The sequence below is a fragment of the Paroedura picta genome, chromosome 10 (genome assembly GCF_049243985.1).
Source record: "Paroedura picta isolate Pp20150507F chromosome 10, Ppicta_v3.0, whole genome shotgun sequence".
In the NCBI taxonomy this organism is placed as follows: Eukaryota; Metazoa; Chordata; class Lepidosauria; order Squamata; family Gekkonidae; genus Paroedura; species Paroedura picta.
This window is the reverse complement of record NC_135378.1, coordinates 26,032,858-26,052,829: the sequence shown is the minus strand read 5'-3', so window position 1 is coordinate 26,052,829 and position 19,972 is coordinate 26,032,858. Positions and strand designations below refer to the sequence as shown.

Below are 19,972 nucleotides of genomic sequence, written 5' to 3'. Positions count from 1 at the left end.
TTGTAATCTTTGGCCAAGATTTAGTGTCTTGTAAGCTATTCATGCATTCTCAGCACAGTTAACACTTACGGGATGGAAACTTGCTGATGTTGTTGGCCACGCGAATAAGCATGCGTGCTCCCTTCAGGTGGTCCTCATATTTAACATGAATCTGAAATACAAAAGCAAGTCATTCCAACAGTTCTGATATTCAGGATCAGTTTGTTGTGGTTAATTTTGTATGCCTGATCTTGTGTGTTATTGATACTGGTTCTAGGAAGAAATGCAGCTGCAGGGTGAGAGGCCAGGAGAGCCCAAAGGCAGATTGCTAAATAGCCTATTTTAACACTATGTGTACTGTGCATAATTATTTCACTTTCTTCTATGCAGCATTCCTGAAGCAGCAGCACGTGAGGTCTGCAGCCCGGGGGCAGAGGCTATTCTGGCCTCATTCCGTTCCTTACGACCAGCAGCTTGCACCCTTTTCTACCTTGTGTAAGCTGACCCAAACCACTGCTGGCTGCCTTGCAGGAGCCGGCATCCCTGCCCATACATGACATGTGGAACCTTCTGCCATTGGTGCCATGAGCTGGTGGCCCCATCCCTACAAGTGCAAGCGGGGAGGGGGGGGGAGCTTTGTCAACCCTACTTGTCCCTGCCCTCCCAATCTGCCCCTGGACAGAGCTTCTTTTTCACTCAGAGCAACTGCTAGGATGGATACAAATAGGTGCCTTTGCAAACTTCTTTTCCAATCTGAGCTAGTCTACAAGGCAGATGAGGGGATTAACTGTTTCTGAACTTTAACACCTCAAACCGGATGTGTGGAAAACCCTGCAAAAACCACATGTCGAGAACAAGCTAATTAACATTCATGACTGAGGCAAGTCATAACATCACAAATAGTCAGGATAAAAAAAAACAAAAAACAGTCAGCCCTAAAAAGCAACTACAATTAAAAGCTGCATCAAGGCCCAAGAGAAACTAGCCAATGAAGTATTGACACTGAGAGAAAATTCATCAATAGAAGAAATATTCCCTAATTTAAAACTTGCTAAATCACAAAGCCTGTTTGCTAGAAATGGAAAATTATGGGGCCAGGTGAAATGGGGCTATTCTGAAACTGGGGCAGCATATTGAAAAAAGGGCTGTGGACAGCTGCCTATCATCCACAATGGTCTGACAATGCGTGATCCTTGGGTAAATCTGTCTTGCTTCCACCAGTGTGTGGCCTTTTCCCATCATAGCCACATCCTGGTGGAATGCTTTATCAGAGGAGACATGTGCCTTGTGGGACCATCAAGGTGCCACAGGACATGCAAGACAGAATTATTCTGGCAGGCCTTTTATTTTCAGCAGTAACTGATTTGCCAGGTGGTTTTGCTTTTGAATATTTCTAGGTACAGGGGGAATGTCAAGATTTCAACTGTTCTAATGTTGAACCTTATATTTCTGTTGTATATTTATAAATGTTGTGAGCCACTGCAAGTCCCATGTTGCGATAGAGGGGTGGGATATTAAATTCAAAATAAAGCATTACAAATAAACCTGGTATTTTATTCATTTGCTTATTTTAAGGCTTTTATATCACCCCTCATGACAAAGTCGAGCACACCTGCGTATCCACACCTGAAAATTTCACTGCTATATTCTGAACTATTTTGAAAGGCAACTCCATGTAGAGAGCATTAAAGTAAACTAAGCTGGATGCAATGAGTGTTGCTCACTGTGGCCAGATACAAGTTCTTGAGGAAGTGCTATAGCTAATTTAAAGCTTAAAAGCTCGGATTCATCTGTAGATTCAAATCTAACAGCACTAACCACAAATCCACTCTCCATGGAAAAGCCTAACTCCATCTGTAGCCCATTCCCACAATCAGTACCAGCACCAGTCGATGGTACGTTAATCTTATTTGGACTGAGTTTAAGTTCAGTAGCTTTCATCTTACTACTACTGCCAAAGAGACAAAAAGGAGAGAAAGAGCTTTTGTTTGGATAATTTTGACACTGTACACCACTTGGGCATTAAACAAGGAGGAGCCATAACTAAACTGCATGGAACTCTACGGCAAAACTGCCATGGGAACAAACAGTCCCCCCCTCCCATCTCCATCTCCTGGCATGATATGATCAGAACTACCATCACACAGTGCCCTGAATCAAGCCAGAAGGATACTCTAAAGTTAGTGATACTGAAGGCTGTCAAGGCATTCCACTGTCTCATTCTCAGTGGCCATTTATCATGGTGAACAAAGGCAATTTCAGTCTTAAAGCTGGCCAGAAAGTTAGGTGCTAAGAAAAGAAATTCTATAGCATAGCCATTCCTGTCTTCTCTGTTTACTATGTGTACATGCTCTACTCACTGGCAGTCTTCAAGCAAAGGTTGGATACACACTTTTCTTGGATGCTTTAGGATGCTTAGGGCTGATCCTGCGTAGAGCAGGGGGTTGGACTAGATGGCCTGTATGGCCCCTTCCAACTCTATGATTCTATGATACTCTAAAATATTATGTCCCTATGATTCTGGCTGCATTGAAATCATCCTACATGTGTGCGTGTTTTTTTTTTTTTACTGTACATTCTCTGCCACTGTTCATGGGCAGCTCATCCACCCACTCTTTTCTAAACAACAAGGACTCCATGATGAGACTAAGATAATTTTCCTATCAGGAAACAAAAACACTCAAGTTATTGATTCGCTTGTCAAGTTTCGACAGCTGGCTATGAGGTCCTGTAACTGCAGAACAATTAATGTTTTATAATGCATTTTTCTGTTGTCTTTCATGTATGAGTCTATGTGAATTCTTCCTATCACCTCCACACACTTAATATAGTATACATTAATAAATTTCAAGAGCATTTTGGCCTGTTTCTGTACACCAGCCGTCAACCAGGATCTTCTGAGTAACTTTGCAACTCTCTGAACTATACAGTTAAGGGTTTTCTATTAACATGTTTTCCCTGTGTGATCACAGTTTTACCCACAGGGACATGTGAATTCCATAGGTGTGAGTTATTAACAAAGGGCAGAAGGCACTATCAATACAGAATGCAAAAAGGTTTACAGTTCTGTGCATGGTTTTCCTCTACTGCTATATTCTCAATGGATTACCTTTACTAAAATATAGCTGTGTAGAATCATAAGGTTGGTAGCCATCTCAGAGGGTATTTTGATTTTCTGGCTTTTCAGTTCAGAGTACATACTGAAGAGGACATCATGAGCATTTCGATAGTTCCCTTAAAAAGAAAGTACATACAGTAGTAAAATTGCTGAAAAACACTTTTCTAGCAATGACTTGGTCTCCATCAGTGTATTCTAGCTCATTTTCTTCAAGATGAATTAGATACATTCTAGGTATAAGCTTTTGTGTTCAGGCACACTAGAATAAAACTTTGTTTTAAATGTCCCACTGAACTCAAACTTTGTATATTTTTTTTGACACTGTGGGGCCATACTATGTGAGATATGACATAAAAAGCATGTGACAAGTATATATAATGATGTAAATAGCATGTGGAAAGTTTTGAAATCACAGGGTTTGAAATCAAGGTTTCAAAAAGAGAAAAGGAAGGATTTCATTGATTCAAAAAAGATGAATCCATATTTAACTGACAGTTTTTAAATAAACCTAAGAGCACAAACCATACATAAATTTACGTAAATAAACGTTCAAAATGTATAATTGGCTATTTAAATAGGTTATTTAATGTAGATTAAACTGAGATAATAGAGAAAAAATCAACTTCATTTGTGTTTGATTGGTTTGTGCACTACCTATTACATTAATATGCAAAATATGCATGAAAATAACAATAATCTAATTATAAACCCTCATATACTCTGTTGCTTTCCACCTGGCAAGGGAAAAGCTATGTGAGAGAGTTATTGGGGCCTAGTGTGGTCTCTGTCTCTTCTACCATTGTGCTGAAATTTTTTTACAGTATTCTATATAATCTTTCAGGGGGAAAAAGGTAGCAATTAAAATCAAGCACTTGCACAATAAATTCGCCACTGAATGTACGGCTTCTTAAATAGCACTACATAAAATCAACAACATCCAGAAACAGTCAGCTCTCAAAATTAAATAGCAGTTTCAAATGCCTGGTGGAATTAACATAGAAAAGAGGAAGCCAGTGAGGAAGGAAGCAGACTACATTTTCAGTGCAATGGGATTTCACTGCCTCCCTCCTACTACTGATCTCCATTAAAAGCTGCTCCTGGGGGTGGGGGGATACAGGGCCTGGAGTAACAAAATGTGGGGGTTCCGTCACAGGAACAGGGAATCGGTGAAAACTGCCAATTTAGTCTCGAGACGGCCCTGGATTCCACAGTTCTGGGGCAACTGAAAACGCCCTGCTCCTGTTGAAGGTGGACTCGCATTCCCTCCAACATGGTATTCTGAGCAGGGCCTTACTGGCAGATCTTAAGGACAGGGCTAAGCATACAGGGAGTCTGGACCAAACTGCTTAGGAAAAAAGGAAACAGTGCTGCCCTGAGCAGCTATCTTTCTGGGCAGTGGTGAAGCTACAGAATAGATGTGTCATGGATCCTCTGATACAGTGAGGACAATTAATGGAAAGGAGACAGCAACCTGTCCCCCAAACCTCACACCCCCTCCAGCCAGTCCTTGTTCTGTGGAAGTGAGACAATATGTTGAAGATACACTCTCTCCCCACTCCCACTTTGCCACACTCCAGTCACTCATTTGAGAAAGCACCCAACCACAACAAAAATGATCCAGCTCCATCCTTAGGAGCATAGAGTGTCCTACCTGCACACTGCTCTTCTCGAGCAATTATTATGGCTGTCCGGGCAGCTTCACGGTATTGCTTTAGGGCCATGTACAACCGAAACAGGTACTTGGCATCCTTCATTAGAACAAAGAATAAGACATCTTTCAGTAGAATGCACAGTAACATATAGTTGCTGGGATTGTAGCCAACTTTGAGCCTAACAGTTTTGGGCTTTTAAGCTCAACCTTTCTCTCTAGGGCTTGGAAGCACAACCATTGATCTAGCATCGACAGGTCTGTAATATCTCTGTAGTGTCTAGATAATGCATTAACAACACACACATTATCCTAATCACTGAAGTCCACTGGAATTACTTCCCAGTCTAAGATATATGGAGTCACCATTCTAAAAGGAAACAAAGCTCTTGCTCCAATTTTAAATAGTTTCAAATTGCAGCTTTTGAATGTAGTAATAATCATTTTGCTTTCAAGTAATACTAACAACAAAATCAAGAATTTGTGAACAGAAGATAGCATTTTCAGAATTTTATTCTAACCAGATCTATTAGTGCTAAACCTTTGCATTTAAATTCAATACATAAAGTGTGAGAGAGTGACAAAACACTGCAGGATGCTACTATTGCAGCATGCAATAGTAACTTAAATAAAGTTTAAAAACTACAGGACCTCTTGTCTTGTTATCCAAGAATGAAAAAGCTCTGAATATGTTCTGGTCAAAAACTAATGCAAAATTCTAGTATTCTAAAAGAACCTAAGCAGCAGAAGGGATGAGCTTTTATCAACCATTTAATACATAGCTTGTATCACAATGACTAAGCCTATAGTCCTGATCCTTCAGAACTTTTTAAAAATTTAACAAATGCAACTACGACTGATGACAGCAAAAAAGTTACTCACAGAAAAAGACTATGGCAGACGCAGTAAAGCAGAACAAGAAGACACAGGTTTTAAATGAGAAAAAATGGACATGGAGCAAACTAATATTGTTAAACATGGCAATGAACATGGTTAACACAATGTACTGCAGAGGTTTCTTTTTTAAAAGACCAAAGCACTTCCCATCCCCAGGTTTCCCTGGAGTACCAGATGTCCTAGGACTGAACATACACAACTAAAGAGAAAACAGGACTTCACTTACCTTTAACTGTTGTTAATTGAGTGGCCTCAATGCAGTTACACATGGGACCTGCATCATGTGGGACTGCACTGAGACCACGAAGATGAACTATGTCTCCATTTTCTTTCTGTGTCTTCAGTTTCTACACTCAGGGAGGAGGGCTTGGTAGGAAAACCAGCTCTTGCCTGCAGCTTCTACAGTTCAGTTTATAAAAGCTCCCTCTCCCAACTTCAGGCTATCACTGAACCACATATTATGGTTGAATTTAACATACATTTTAACCAAAGATGACTTGAAGTAGCTGCTCTAACACAAGGAATAAAAAGAGGGAGTTCTTCAAGCAAACTGCAACCAGGCAACACAGAAGTTGTTTCATGATTCAGGAGCGCAGTTCCAGTTCTATATTTTAGTGCTGGTGCCATAGTTCTCATTCCCCCACCATGTGGGGGGATTGTTTAGTAGTGCCTACTGTACCTTTAGAAAGATGCTAAATATATGATTCAAGGCATGCTAGATCTTAAGTTATATTTATATTTCAAAGTGTACTTATCTAAGTACCTTAATAATTCCCTGAGAAGTTGCATCACTTGCTATTGTATTTCAGTTTAGCAGCAAGATCTGTATATGTTAAGCACTGGAATATATGGGTAAACCCTCCAAATATATATTTATTTATTATATTTATATACCGCCATCTCCAGAGGCTCAGAGACTATGCAGGAACTACTAATAATTGACAAAATAATGGATTACTAGAAATCTAATTTTAAATTTCTTTAAACATAGCAGGACAGAACACTATTTTAAAGGAAGTATATAACTTATGTTATGTATATAACTTCACTGGCAGTCTTCAAGCAGCACTTGTCAGGGATGCCTCAGGCTGATCCTGTATTGCACAGGGGGTGGGACTAAGTTGGTCTCTGCGGCTCCTTCCAACTCTTGACCCTATAACTTGCCTTATATGCAAAAGCACTGTGAGAATACAGATGTGAACAGGTATCTATTAAAAGAACTACTGGAATTATAAATATTCAGAGCTATGCATGTGGATATAAAAGAATTAACATACAGAAGGGCAACAAAATAAATGTAGGGATGTATCACTGAAGTCTATCAGAAGTAATGAACATTCCTGCATGCAGAAGTCAGGGAGAGAGAAAAATGAGCACCTGACAAAGTACTAATGGCAGAATAACTGTAGGGAATCAGAAGAATATAAGACGCAGTAGCCTTTAAGGAGAAATCTTAAATGAAATCTGTGCTGTGGGCTGAATCCTAAAACACCTGTTTTCTCTTATACAAGAAGCCTTCCCTAGGTGCAAGAACCTCGGCTGATGCCAGAAAGAGGAGGGGCAAATTCACCCAGTTCCTCGTCTCCCTCACAGCCATCTGTTTTGCATGTTTTTTTAATCCATGTGGGTCCCCCAGCCTCAGTATCAGCATTTGGGTATCTAACGGTGACCATTGGGGAAAGGCAAGGAAGATCAGTCTCTGCCAGTACCTTCTGTAGGGGCAACACAGAATCCAACCCATCAATATTGTGCATGGGATCCAATCATGTGACTCTTCCCTTACAGTCCAGACACAGCTTTACTTCCTCAGCCACAGCTACTGACTATGATTTAAAATCTAGACTGGGTATTGGGTTTGGCTAGAAAACTTTCAAGGGCTACCAAAGGATTAAGTTATACTATCATAGTCTAGCTGTATATCAGATTGATCAGACCACACCTGGAGAACTGTGTGCAGTTCTGGAGGCCTCACCTCAAAAAGGATGTGGACAAAACTGAGAAGGTGCAGAGGACAATGATAGGGATGATCTGGGGTCCGGGGACCAAGCCCCATAAGGGAAGGCTGAGGGACTTGGGAGTTTTCAGCCTGGAGAAGAGGAGGTTGAGAGGGGATGTAATTGCTCTCTAAGGATCTGAAAGGTTGTCACTTGGAGGAGGGAAAGGATAGGACCTGCAGTAATAGCTTTAAACTACATGTAGAATGGTACTGGCTAGATATCAGGAAAAGTTTTATCACAGTCAGTGTAGTTCAGCAGCGGAATAGGCTGCCTAATGAGGTGGTAATCTCCCCCTCACTAGCGGTCTTTAATTGTTTATTACATTTTTATACCGTCCTCCCTTGCAGGCTGATCCTGTATTGAACAGGGGGGTGGACTAGATGGCCTGTATGGCCCTTTCCAACTCTATGATTCTATAACAAAGAAAGGTGTGTGGAACTTAGTACCTTTGGAATTCCATCACTCTCTCCCATGAGGTAGTCTATGAGCTGATTAGTCAGAGCTTCATCTTTTGCTTGTCCCACCTGTTGGGAAAAGAACCTTTTTCAAAGAGAGAACATTAAGACCCTAGGCAACAAACAATGCTTACAAGAAAGCTACACTTAACATTGGCCTGCAACTTGCATTCTTGCAAATCATTGTACTATGATAAAAGACCCAATTCAGTGAATATTTAGTATGCTTACAATATTCTTACTTTGGAATAGAAATCATATAATTCAGTTACTTTGGTGCTGTCTCTCTGCTTTACACTATAAATTATTTTGGAATTCTTGTAATAGGATGAGTCACTATCTCTTCATTACCAAATGAAGTTTCTTACCGTCTCTATTGCCATTTCTATAGCCATGTTGTCATCTGTATTTGGACTTTTCAGAAAGTGCTTTAGTGCCTGAAAACAGCACAGGTAAGAGTCAAAGCATTAACGTTTTATAAATACTGTTTCTATCTTCATTTTGATTCTTAGAGGAAAATATGTAGTACTAGCTTCAAAGCCCATTCCTAAGAACGGGCCTTGAAAGGGCCCCCTCCCCTGGCCAGGCAGCTTAAGGTGACTTTGGGCTGCAGCCCGCAGCCAGATCAAGTGGGGCAGGTGGGGGCTGGGCAGCTTGTTAGCAGGGCTGGGACAGAGCTCCTTAGCAGGCAGTCAGTAGGCTGGGAGGCCCTTGTCAGCAGGCTCAGCCTAGCAGGCCAAGAGGCCCTCATTAGCAAGCCCTCCAATCAGGGCCAATCAGGGCAAAGCTGGCTGCACCCTGATTGGCCCTATTCTAACTTGGACAGGCGGACACATCCCACCCCCTAGGCTGTTTCATAAATATATAGCGGAACAACAATGAATAAGGATATGAATATATGCTTTGTGTTCATATGTGTTTCTGCACTACTTTTCATAAGCTATTTATTCATAGGTTAGCAGCTGGGTAGCTAGGCTGGAAGATTTCAAATGGTAAGCAAATGCAGAAACATATCAGGAACACAGAATATTAACACAATTTCCCAGCACTGTTTCTGCTTCACAAATCAATGATCACATTCCTCATGTTCACAGGCAGTAACTATCTGAGTGTCAGCTCTGGGGGACAACAGCACACGAAGCTTTGGCCTCCATGCCCTGCCTGTTGCTTGCCAGGGCCCCCTGGTTGGTCAATGTGTAAAACAGGGGTAGTCAAACTGCGGCCCTCCACATGTCCATGGACTACAATTCCCATGAGCCCCAGGTGTAAAATAAAAAGGCAACACTAGATGGTCTGATCCAAAATGGCTACTCTTATGTTCTTAATTGTATAATACAAACAAGCTATGTTGGAATCTGTATCATCCAAAGCTGATCCTGAGTTCAATGGCTTTGGCAAACGAGAAGCCTGGAGTGTTGTTTTAATGCATACCAACCAATATTCCCTTACACATTCCAGAATAGCTGCTGTTGAAGACACAATGAAGGCTCTAATACAGCTGACCCAGTAAGACTTTATTCTTCAATACTAACCCGGGCGTATTGGCCACACAGAAGGAAGAACTTCCCTGCCTGAAAATGCTTTTTCTCCCCTTCAAAATATAAGGCAATGCTCTGATAGTCTTCATTAGTTGTGTTCTCGGAACCTGCAACAAGTGAACATTCAGACAAGAATTTTTACTTTTTATTTACTCCAATGAGCCCTCTCAATGGAAAAGCAATTTCAACAAGCTTTGTCTTTTTTCTCTTGTGACTTGATAAACTGCCGGAACCAAGGAGATAGCTTCAGAGGGTAGACGTATTGGTCTGCAGCAGAGCAGCTAGATTAGAGCGTAAATATTTTTGGAATAAAACTTTCAAGAGTATTGATGAAGGCAGCTTTGACTCTCAAAAGCTCATGCCCTTAAAGACTTGTTGATCTCTAAAGTGTCAGTGGACTCTAATCTAGTTGCAGGAGCCAATTGGCTTCTATTTTATGTTATTCTGAGACTTTGTCAATCACTACACTTTACAAAGCAATTTAAGGTTTCCCATTAAAAAAACAACAACAACTCATACAAGAAAGACAAAGAATTACATATTGGTAACCAGATAACAGACTATATATATTATTATTGGGCTGCGATACTCACTAACTATGTCAGCGTAAATCTCCATCTTGCTGTGCTGCTGGGCCAGGGAAAAAGCTTCATTATTACATTTGGACATGACCAAAAACTGGATGGCAGATCCGTAGTCCCCTAACTGCAGAAAGAATCTGAAAGAGAACAAACAATTTCATGATTTGTTTATAGAATCATAGAGTTGGAAGGGGCCATACAGGCCATCTAGTCCAAGCCCCTGCTCTACACAGGATCAGCCCTAAGCATCCTAAAGCAGATTAGATTAAATCAAAGATGCCATTATTCAACAAAGGAACTTCAACCAGGAGCAAGGCCAGTTCCGGTTCCAGAGCAAGGGACCAGGCGAAATGACAGCGGCTTCACACCACAAAAGCACACAGTGAGGAGGGCATGGTGTGACTCTTTCACACTCCTTCAAGCCCCAGCAGCACAAGGAAGATGAAAAAGCAGGCTGAAACAGCTACACTCTGCTTCCTCCCCAGGGATCCATCGTACAGGAAACGGAAGATTCCTACAGAGGCCATTGTGACATCATAGAGGTCTCTGAGGTGATCTCACGTTTACAGAGGAATCAGCACCGAGGAAGGCAGTGGAGCATAGCTCTCTTGTGCTCCATTTAGCCTTAGCAGCACTGACTGCTTTCTCCACCAGGTAAGGACCCAGGTAAGCAAATGAGTAACATCTACTCAAAGGGATCACTGCTGTTCGCTGACTCAGCTGCATGGATCTGTGAGCAACTACTACCTCTTCCTCCACACGGCAGCAGAAGCTGTCACAGGACTGGGCCTCTTTCTGGCAGAGGGATGAGGAGGATCTATCCATCACACTGTGTATCACGGAATCCTAGAGTTAGACAGGGCCACACAGGCCATGTAGTCCAACCCCAGTTCAATCCAGGATCAACCTAAAGCATCCCTGAGAACTGTTTATCCAGCCACTGCCTGAAGGCTACCCAGGAGAGGGAACTCACCATCTCCCTATGCAGCTGATTCCACTGCTGAAGTAATACCCAGCAGGTACCTCTCTACCTGTAATTTAAACCCATTATTGTTCCTGTTGGCATCTTCTGCTGCCAACAGGAACAGTTCTGACCTCCTCTCAATGACAACGTTTCAAATCCTTAGAAGCCTTTCAAATCCTTGATATGGTCGACTACAAATTACTGACCCATGGCCTTGCCGGGGCCGGGATTCGGGGAACAGCCCTTCAAAGGCTGTGTTCCTTTTTCTGGGACCCGACACAGAGAATGGCAGTGGGGGAGACTTTACTGTGCCCTTATAGACTCCCTTGCAGGGTCCCACAGAGTGCATCACACTGACTGCTCGTATTTAATTTACAGGGAACGCTAACTTAAAATTTATCTGAAAACCTGATTGCAATCATCAATGCATTTGTTGAAATGAAATTCTCCTCACCTTAATTAATGTAATAGAAGTACGTTATTACTATTACTGCATTACATGGAAATGTTAAAAAGGTGCCTCTTGCCTTTTGAACCCATCTGGCTACAGAGTTTCTTGCTCTGTACTATGCATATTTGACAGCTGCGGAGATAACATCATTTCCCTAATGAACTGTGGGCTGCAGCCCACTTTAATAAGACATTATAAATGACACGAGAATGCCTTTGTGTGTGTGAAGTGCCATCCAGTCCCTCCCAGCTTATTAGATTTGTATACCCTCCTTCCCGTGTGGGCTCAGGGCGGTTTCTTATGGTGACCCTATGAGTTAATGGCCTCCAAAACAATCTATCACTTGTAGCCTTACTCAGTCTGTTTATATTTATAACCTGCCATTATAGCGATGTGTGGATACTATTAAAGGTAAAGGTATCCCCTGTGCAAGCACCGAGTCATATCTGACCCTTGGGGTGATGCCCTCCAGCGTTTTCATGGCAGACTCAATATGGGGTGGTTTGCCAGTGCCTTCCCCAGTCATTACCGTTTACCCCCCAGCAAGCTGGGTACTCATTTTACCAACCTCTGAAGGATGGAAGGCTGAGTCAACCTTGAGCCGGCTGCTGGGATCGAACTCCCAGCCTCATGGGCAGACAGCTTCAGACTGCATTTCTGCTGCCTTACCACTCTGCGCCACAAGAGGCTCTTGTGGATACAATTATAAGTCTGTTAATAGTTTGAACAACTAGGTTATATAGATAACAGTTACCTGGCCACCATCTTGGCTCCATCAAGAGATTGGGTTTCTCTGACAATGCTCACCGCCTTTTCAGGATTGTTAAGATGGTCCAAATATAGCCGAATGACGTTGTCCCACTGCTTGGCATTTTCATAGGCCAAGACAGCTTCTTTGTACCTATTGAAAGACACAAACAAATTAATTAAACGGAACGTTAATTGCAACTTAAAGCCTCCAGTTGCATTGAGTTTATTTTATCAAAACGTACCCAGAGCTAATTTACCCAATATGCTTTGTGAATTCCTTGTGCTGAAGGCATGAAATATTTTGTGAATTCTGCTTCTGTTGATGAGGAAACTGTGTACAGTCTAGCCCATTGCACAGGAAAAACTCTTGCAAATCTTTTCTTTGGAATAACTTTGAGGCAGAGGAAGATGCTGCCCTTATTAGAACAGACCTGTGGGATCCATTCCACTGTTTTAGGTAACTTCAACACAGTCAAAAAGGTTCAGTTTATAGGATCGTTTCTAATTTGTGGCTAATGTTTTTCATTGGCTTGAGAGATCATGATTAGCTATTAAATGTGTCATGAAGATCTCACTTCTAGTGTTGGATCTATACCTTCCAAAGCATAAATCCATGTCCACCAAGGGTACCTATTGGCATTGGATCTTAGACATTAATGTTTTTAGAGCCAATTTAGTTCCAGAACTCTCTTGAGCTTTCCTGAAGCTTTGATAGCTTCTGGTCTTGATGGTTTCCTGTACCACATTTCATCTAAGAATGAGCTGTATTTTTTATTTTCAAAGCCATACTTTATTTAAAACCATGCCCCACTCTGTTCTCTTTCAGCCTCATCCTACTCCAAAGCCACTGTCCAAGAAAGAAAAAAAACCCTTTATTTTATATAAATAAAAAACTTAAAAGTCAGCTGTTAACATTTTTAAAAAATGTGTAGCTAGTTGACAGCACCTTTTATATGTCATACTGTGAAATCCTACTTATACACTGGCTCCATATTCATTAAGTTAACCAAAAGAGCTTAATAAATCAGTTTTTCTATCCCCTAGATTTCATGCCCTTTTAATATAATCTTATCTTATCTTGTAAGATAGACTGTGTAAGAAAATAGCAAAAAGATTAATTCTGCTAAAATATTTTGCTGTTCCTTACATCGGGGGTTGTCAACCTCTGCGAAGGCCTCGTTAATGGGCCGCCGCCGGCCACACCTGCCTTTCCCTCCCCTGCAGCGAGAACCTCACCAGCCATGAGTGAAGTGGCCGCCAAAGCGGCCGCTTCGCTCATGGCCCACCTAGCTTCTTGCTGCGAGAGGGGGGGGGGGGAAGAGGCAGGCGCGGCCGCCGGCATGTCGGCGGACACAAATGCGCATGCGTGGAGCTGCCATGCATGTGCGTTAGCGCCCCTGGTGGTGAAAACGCACATGCATGGCAACTTTGCGCATGCACGTTATCGCCCCCTGGTGGCGAAAACGCACGTGTGCAGCGCCCGGGCGGCCGGCTGTTCCCCACCCCCGGAGGCGGTCCTCAACTGTAAAAAGGTTGGGGACCGCTGCCTTACATGACATGGCACAAATCACACATGTAATCTGAGATTTAAAACTCAGCAACAGAAAATGAAGTTGTGTCTGTGGGTCTTCTGGGCTGTGTGGCCGTGGTTTGGTAGTTTTAGACCCTGACGTTTCACCAGTAACCTTGGCTGGCATCTTCAGAGGTAGGACACAGCAAAATGGGAATCTTTGTCATAGAGAGATTCTCATCTTGCTGTGTCCTACCTCTAAAGATGCCAGCTCTGGCTACTGGTGAAACATCAGGGACTAAAACTACCAGCCTGGGGAACCACAACAACCAGTTGACTCTTGATGTTAAAGTCTTTGACAATTCACAGAAAATGAAGCGATTAATTTTCCATTCTGGAATGAATTAACATTTAAAAGATGCCAACCTTCACACAGTTGCTCAGATGGGAGTCCTGCTAGATCCAGCAGAGTCAACTCACAAATTCAACTATGATTACAAGTTCATAACAATACATTTGGATTTGTCTCTAGAAATTAAGGCATACCTGCCATCTGCTTCCTTTGCTTTGGCATACTGTAAATGTATCTTTGGCGAGGACACGTGAGGGAGAAGCTCACCAACCTTTGCCCTAGATGATGGAAATAATGCTATGTCATATTTTAGGAACCTTTTTACATTCTTTTTTGTCTCAAACAAGCCCGCCTCCCCACAAAATTGTACAAGGAAAGACTACTTTTTGCTACTGATTTAGTTTGAATTTTCTCCAGAAGTGTCAAGATGTATTTAAGACTGTTAAGATCGCAATTATTATAATCTTAGCTGTGCTATGATTTTGTGAGAATGAAGAATATGGCGTCTGGTATATAATTTGGCTTCCTCAAACTCCTAGTTGTCATTTTTTAAAGAAAACAACCCATGTTTCTAAACCTTACAGCTGTGATGACACCTTGTCGTGTATGCACGTTTGCAGTGCTTGCTGAAATCATGAGAGCCAAAGGCTGGACCAATAAGACCACCAAAAGTGGTGATGGTCCTTGGGGGTTCTTGTCCACTCAGTGACTAGAAAAATCAAATTAAACTATACAAAATTAAAAATACAAAACGATGCAAATTTGCTCAACTTTTACACAGCTTGTATTGTTTCTAAGCAGAGAATCTGCATTTCTTGGACACAGAATTTTTAACCCTCTTAGAACCTCTGAGAGGGCAAGGTGTCAATGTCAGGGAAGCCATGGCTGGCCATGTGCTTTGAAGAACAAGTTCGTCTTTATATCCTGCTTTTCTCTACTAGGAGTCTTGAAGCGGCTTACAATCACCTTCACTGCAAGAAGGTACCGCCATGCTCCTTGGCACACCCATGCCCTCCGCATCCTCCCCAGCCCACCCATGCCCTTTTGCAGCGTCCCTGACTCTCTCCCTGCCGTCCTTGCCACTGAGGCCCAGCAGGGAAGCCAGCCCGCCCCCTCAGCAAATGTGCTGCCTGTCTTCTTGGCCACCGGCTCTACCGTGGCCCTGTGGCTCTCACTGATTTCCTGCCTGCCAAGACAGCTGGGGAGGGGGGACTTATCCCCCAGTCTGTTTCCAAAATGGGCTTCTCTGCTAGTACTATACTATATTTAAAACTATATTTAGTGATTAAATATATTTAATCTATATATTCACTATATTTATTATATAATCTATAATCACTATATTTAGTGATTAAACACACATCTTGTTCTTTCCCTTCATACTGTTTGCAATTCCTGGAGATTTGCAAAAGGTCAAGGCTTCAGGATTTTGTAAAAGCACAGCCTGACTTCCTTATTTAGGCTAACATATGGTGGTAGGAGTTAATGGGCTGGGGGGCAGTGTTTCCATAGGCTCCCTCTGGGTTAAAAAAAAACAAACAAAAGCTAAATGAGAAGAATTAATACTAGCACAGATTATACCCACACGTTTCATTTCTGCATCTGTAAAATGAGAGCAATGGCAATATATGATACATGAAGATAAATACATGGGGCAATTAAATTAATAAAATGCGGTGTGCGTGTTTGGGAGGGGGGGAATCACAGATCACTGCAACATTCCCAGCAAGGCTTTCCCCATTTCCAAACACTTTATTTAAAACATTTTAATGCCAACTTTCCACTTTGATCAGGGCAGTGAGCCTTTGGACATTGAAAAAGGAATTAAAACAGCATTTAAAATGATAAAGCAATAAAAATATAAACACACAATACCAAAACCAGGGAGAAAAGCCAATAACAGTTATTGGAGGTATGCCAAATAAAATAGTCTTCATCCACTGGCGGAAGATACCGGTAGAGGGAGACATTATGACAAAGCAGGGAGACACATCTCCCTGCGCAGGGAGTTCCAATTTTTTTTGCCTCAGAATTGAGAAAGCCCTTTCATGGGTGGCTACCCATCTAGCTTCAACTGGTGAGGACAACTGAAGCAAGGGCTCCAGAGATGACTGGAGTGAACAGGTAGGCTGACATGGGGAAAAAATGGTCCCATAAAATATAACAACTTTTTACAAGAATGCAAAACTGCATATTAATTCTGCACTTACCAGTTTTTGCAGCGTATATATACAGATGCAGCTTTGTCATAATATTGCCCTTTTTCATAGAGCTGGGCAGCTTCTGAAAATTGCTGTAATACAAAGTAGTGATACCAAGGTTAGAGTATGTATATATATTTTAGTTTTATATTTGTATACCTTCCTTCGATTCATACGGTGAACCCGTTCTTTATAAATTATAACTGCTTGCTACCTTCATGCTCTCCAGAATAGCTCCACAATCTCTTTTCAAAATCCTGCTGGGGTGTTTGATGGCTTGGTTAACACCCCGTCGGATATCGCCCATGCGAATAGACATCTGGGCGACTCCAGCAAGACAGGCCTCATCATGCTCTTGGAACTGGAAATCAAGAGTACAACATAAAGGTGTAACAACAGTCACTGTAATCACAACAAACAAACCACCACAGCACTGAAAGGATTCCAATCACCCCATGAAGAACAGGCATGCCATTATTCTGGAAACATTAAAAAGACTGCCCACAGGAAGGAGATTTATTTTAGTGCTTAAAATCAATGTCTGCTTTTGTTTATAACTCTTTTTAGTTTTATGCAAGGAACAGCCCAAGGGCATAGTTGCAGTATTTTCAAATTAATCCACTTGGATATAAAAAATAGTTACTTTTCTATAGCAAGCTCTCTCTCATATTAATTGCTCAAGTTTTTTAAAGATTATCAATATATAAATCATATTTTCTTATCAAGAAAAAATATAAGGGATATAATGTAGAATATAAGGAATCAGAGATCTGAAAGAAGTCAGTTATATTCTAAATATCTGGTAAACTTTGCTTTAACATGTATAATTTCAGTGACAAAACTGATTTCTATTAAATATGCTCCCAATCAATATTCTTGATTTTTAATACGGTTTCAAATGGAGTGCTTAATAAAAGCGGCAAGTAGAATGGCGAGCAAACCATTACCTTATTGTTCCCTGTCATTCCTTTTTCATAGTGTGCCAGAGCATTCACATAATCTCCCCTAAAAGAAAGCCAAATCATTACTAAGTAATCAAATAAATAACGTAAAGTCAGTCCTTAGGAGAAATACAGGAAACAGCCTGTGTTTTCAACAGCTATTCAGTTTAGAAAAGGTTTCAACTGCTTTAGAAGAAGTTACTTACAATTTCACTTAACAGAAACAGAACACAGATGGACTTTTAAGAGAGAACATACGTGAATTCCAGCTGTACTGCATACTCCTTCGATATGAAGGGGATTTCATCTGGTGCCAAACGTTTAGCCAGCTGCAAAGCGCTGTCCCAGTGCTGCAAATCTCTTCTCATCTATTACCAAAGGAAGTGTTGATTTTAATGGGAAATGGTTGTGATGATCATCACCTTAAAAACTAATCATGTATCAGCCAGTGCAATTTTAGGTAGCTTAGTCAGTTACCTCAAGGGCAGCAGAAGGACAAGAAGATGCCAGATATAAATCCTGAGCCAAATTAAAGTCATTGGTAAACATAGCAAGGTGCCCTGCTAGAAGATTGTGGTCTTCGATACCCTGAAAAAGTCAACATAAAAATAGGTGACATCTCTCTTATGGGACAAACCTAATTGTAAATACATTGCTGCTGTTTTGGGTGGAAATTAAGAAGAAAAGAAGGGTAAAAATGTAAAGAAACATCTGTTCCTGGCTGTTGTGTAAAGAACAGTAATGTGCAATCCAAAATGGAGAGGGCATACTTTCCGTATTCTGGGCTACATATGCTTTGTATGCTGATTTCCTATGCTACATGTGAAAATTACTATGAAACATGATACAAAGCTTTATGTCAATTTCAATGTGCACAAGAGTTCCCCCACCAGGAAAATTGTCTCATACACTTTAATGTGAGGGACTACACTTTGGGTGGAGACAAACCCAATGTTTAAAAGTCACAGTTGCTTGCCTTCCCTTTCCTCTTCACAGTTTGCATGGTAAATATATAGTTTATCAAGCTGAATGAGTTCTTCTTGCCTTTTTCAGCATACATCAGGCAAGCTACCTGCCTTTTAAATGAATTTTGAAATGTCATGTGTACATTTCTATGCATGTCATCCCCCCACCCTCAAGAACAGCTACAAAAGTACACCAGGGCAGGGATATGATAGCTGTTTGGATTGCAGTACTGATAGATTACAGCCAAAGTTAACTCGTACAATATATATCATTTCCCTATTAAAGCCTGGAGAACAAAAGATAATTTAGTATTTAAAGCGGTAAGGGTGCTTCGAAACTATCTTTCTGCTCCACAAATGGTACATGTTCACCCTACATGAAGAGGGAACATGGAAGCCTTGTACTACACCTTTTACTACAGTGTACACAGAAATGTCCTGCTTGCATAGGGAAGTAAATGTGAGCATAAGAGTCTCCATGAGATCACCACTACATTTAACAAGTGCTATGTAAAAGAGCCTCTTGTAGCGCAGAGCGGTAAGGCAGCCGTCTGAAAACTTTGCCCATGAGGCTGGGAGTTCAATCCCAGCAGCCGGCTCAAGGTCGACTCAGCCTTCCATCCTTCCGAGGTCGGTAAAATGAGTACCCAGCTTGCTTGCTGGGGGGTAAACGGCACTGGCAAACCACCCCGTATTGAGTCTGCCATGAAAACGCTGGAGGGCGTCACCCCAAGGGTCAGACATGACTCGGTGCTTGCACAGGGGATACCTTTACCTTTACCTTTATGTAAAAATAGTGAGCGCTTTTGAGCTTTGCTGGAGACAGATATTAAGAACAGAAATAATGCAGTATTTCTGTTCCTAGATTTAAAAAAAATCATCAGCATAATTTATTATTTACAATGCAATCCTAAACTGACTTGAACAGACTTGTGTAATTCTGTTTAGGATTGCTGTTATGCTAACAAGTTTTCAGTCACATATTTTGCCTAACTGGAACTTCATATGAAGTTCAGGCACTTGGAAATCAGGATAAAGGTAAAGGGTCATCTGACCCTTGGGGTGACGCTCTCTAGCTTTTTCATGGCAGACTCAATACGGGGTGGTTTGCCAGTGCCTTCCCCAGTCATTACCGTTTACCCCCAGCAAGCTGGGTACTCATTTTACCGACCTCGGAAGGATGGAAGGCTGAGTCAACCTTGAGCCGGCTGCTGGGATTGAACTCCCAGCCTCATGGGCAGAGCTTTCAGACTGCATGTCTGCTGCCTTATCACTCTGCACCACAAGAGGCTCTTAGGAAATCAGGATAGGCTGTAGTTTAATCTGACAAGAGTTTAAATTAAACAAGTAGGCCCACAGAACATTTATATTTGTGTTACCTTTATTTGCTCCAGTGACATAACCATTCCCACATTTCTGATGGTCCTGTATACCCGGATTGCAAACTCCAACTCCATGTGATGTAAACACGCTCTGGCAAGTTCAGTCCAACTTGACTGAGTGTTCAGAAGTTTGCACAACTCCCATGCCTCCGAAAATCTACGCAAAGTGACGAAGACAAAATAAATAACAGCAATAATCACACTAAGCACGCCCAGCTCCATTTGGGAATCACTCAAGGACTA

General features: G+C 41.6%; 1 protein-coding gene across 2 annotated transcripts in view; it reads right to left on the bottom strand.

Annotated features, from left to right (window-relative positions):
• Positions 1-19,972, bottom strand: part of WDR19 (WD repeat domain 19) — a 44,836-nt gene that overhangs the window by 5,251 nt on the left and 19,613 nt on the right. For both annotated transcript variants that reach the window (XM_077301709.1, XM_077301710.1), the window contains exons 18-32: positions 19,727-19,886; positions 17,860-17,970; positions 17,641-17,750; positions 17,389-17,446; positions 16,656-16,802; positions 16,451-16,533; positions 14,435-14,518; positions 12,383-12,529; positions 10,226-10,350; positions 9,627-9,739; positions 8,463-8,531; positions 8,086-8,163; positions 4,749-4,845; positions 3,089-3,213; positions 70-151 (exon numbers count right to left, since the gene is read on the bottom strand). In XM_077301709.1, coding sequence (XP_077157824.1) covers positions 70-151; positions 3,089-3,213; positions 4,749-4,845; positions 8,086-8,163; positions 8,463-8,531; positions 9,627-9,739; positions 10,226-10,350; positions 12,383-12,529; positions 14,435-14,518; positions 16,451-16,533; positions 16,656-16,802; positions 17,389-17,446; positions 17,641-17,750; positions 17,860-17,970; positions 19,727-19,886 — 1,589 coding nt within the window. The remainder of the gene's footprint in view (positions 1-69; positions 152-3,088; positions 3,214-4,748; positions 4,846-8,085; positions 8,164-8,462; positions 8,532-9,626; positions 9,740-10,225; positions 10,351-12,382; positions 12,530-14,434; positions 14,519-16,450; positions 16,534-16,655; positions 16,803-17,388; positions 17,447-17,640; positions 17,751-17,859; positions 17,971-19,726; positions 19,887-19,972) is intronic.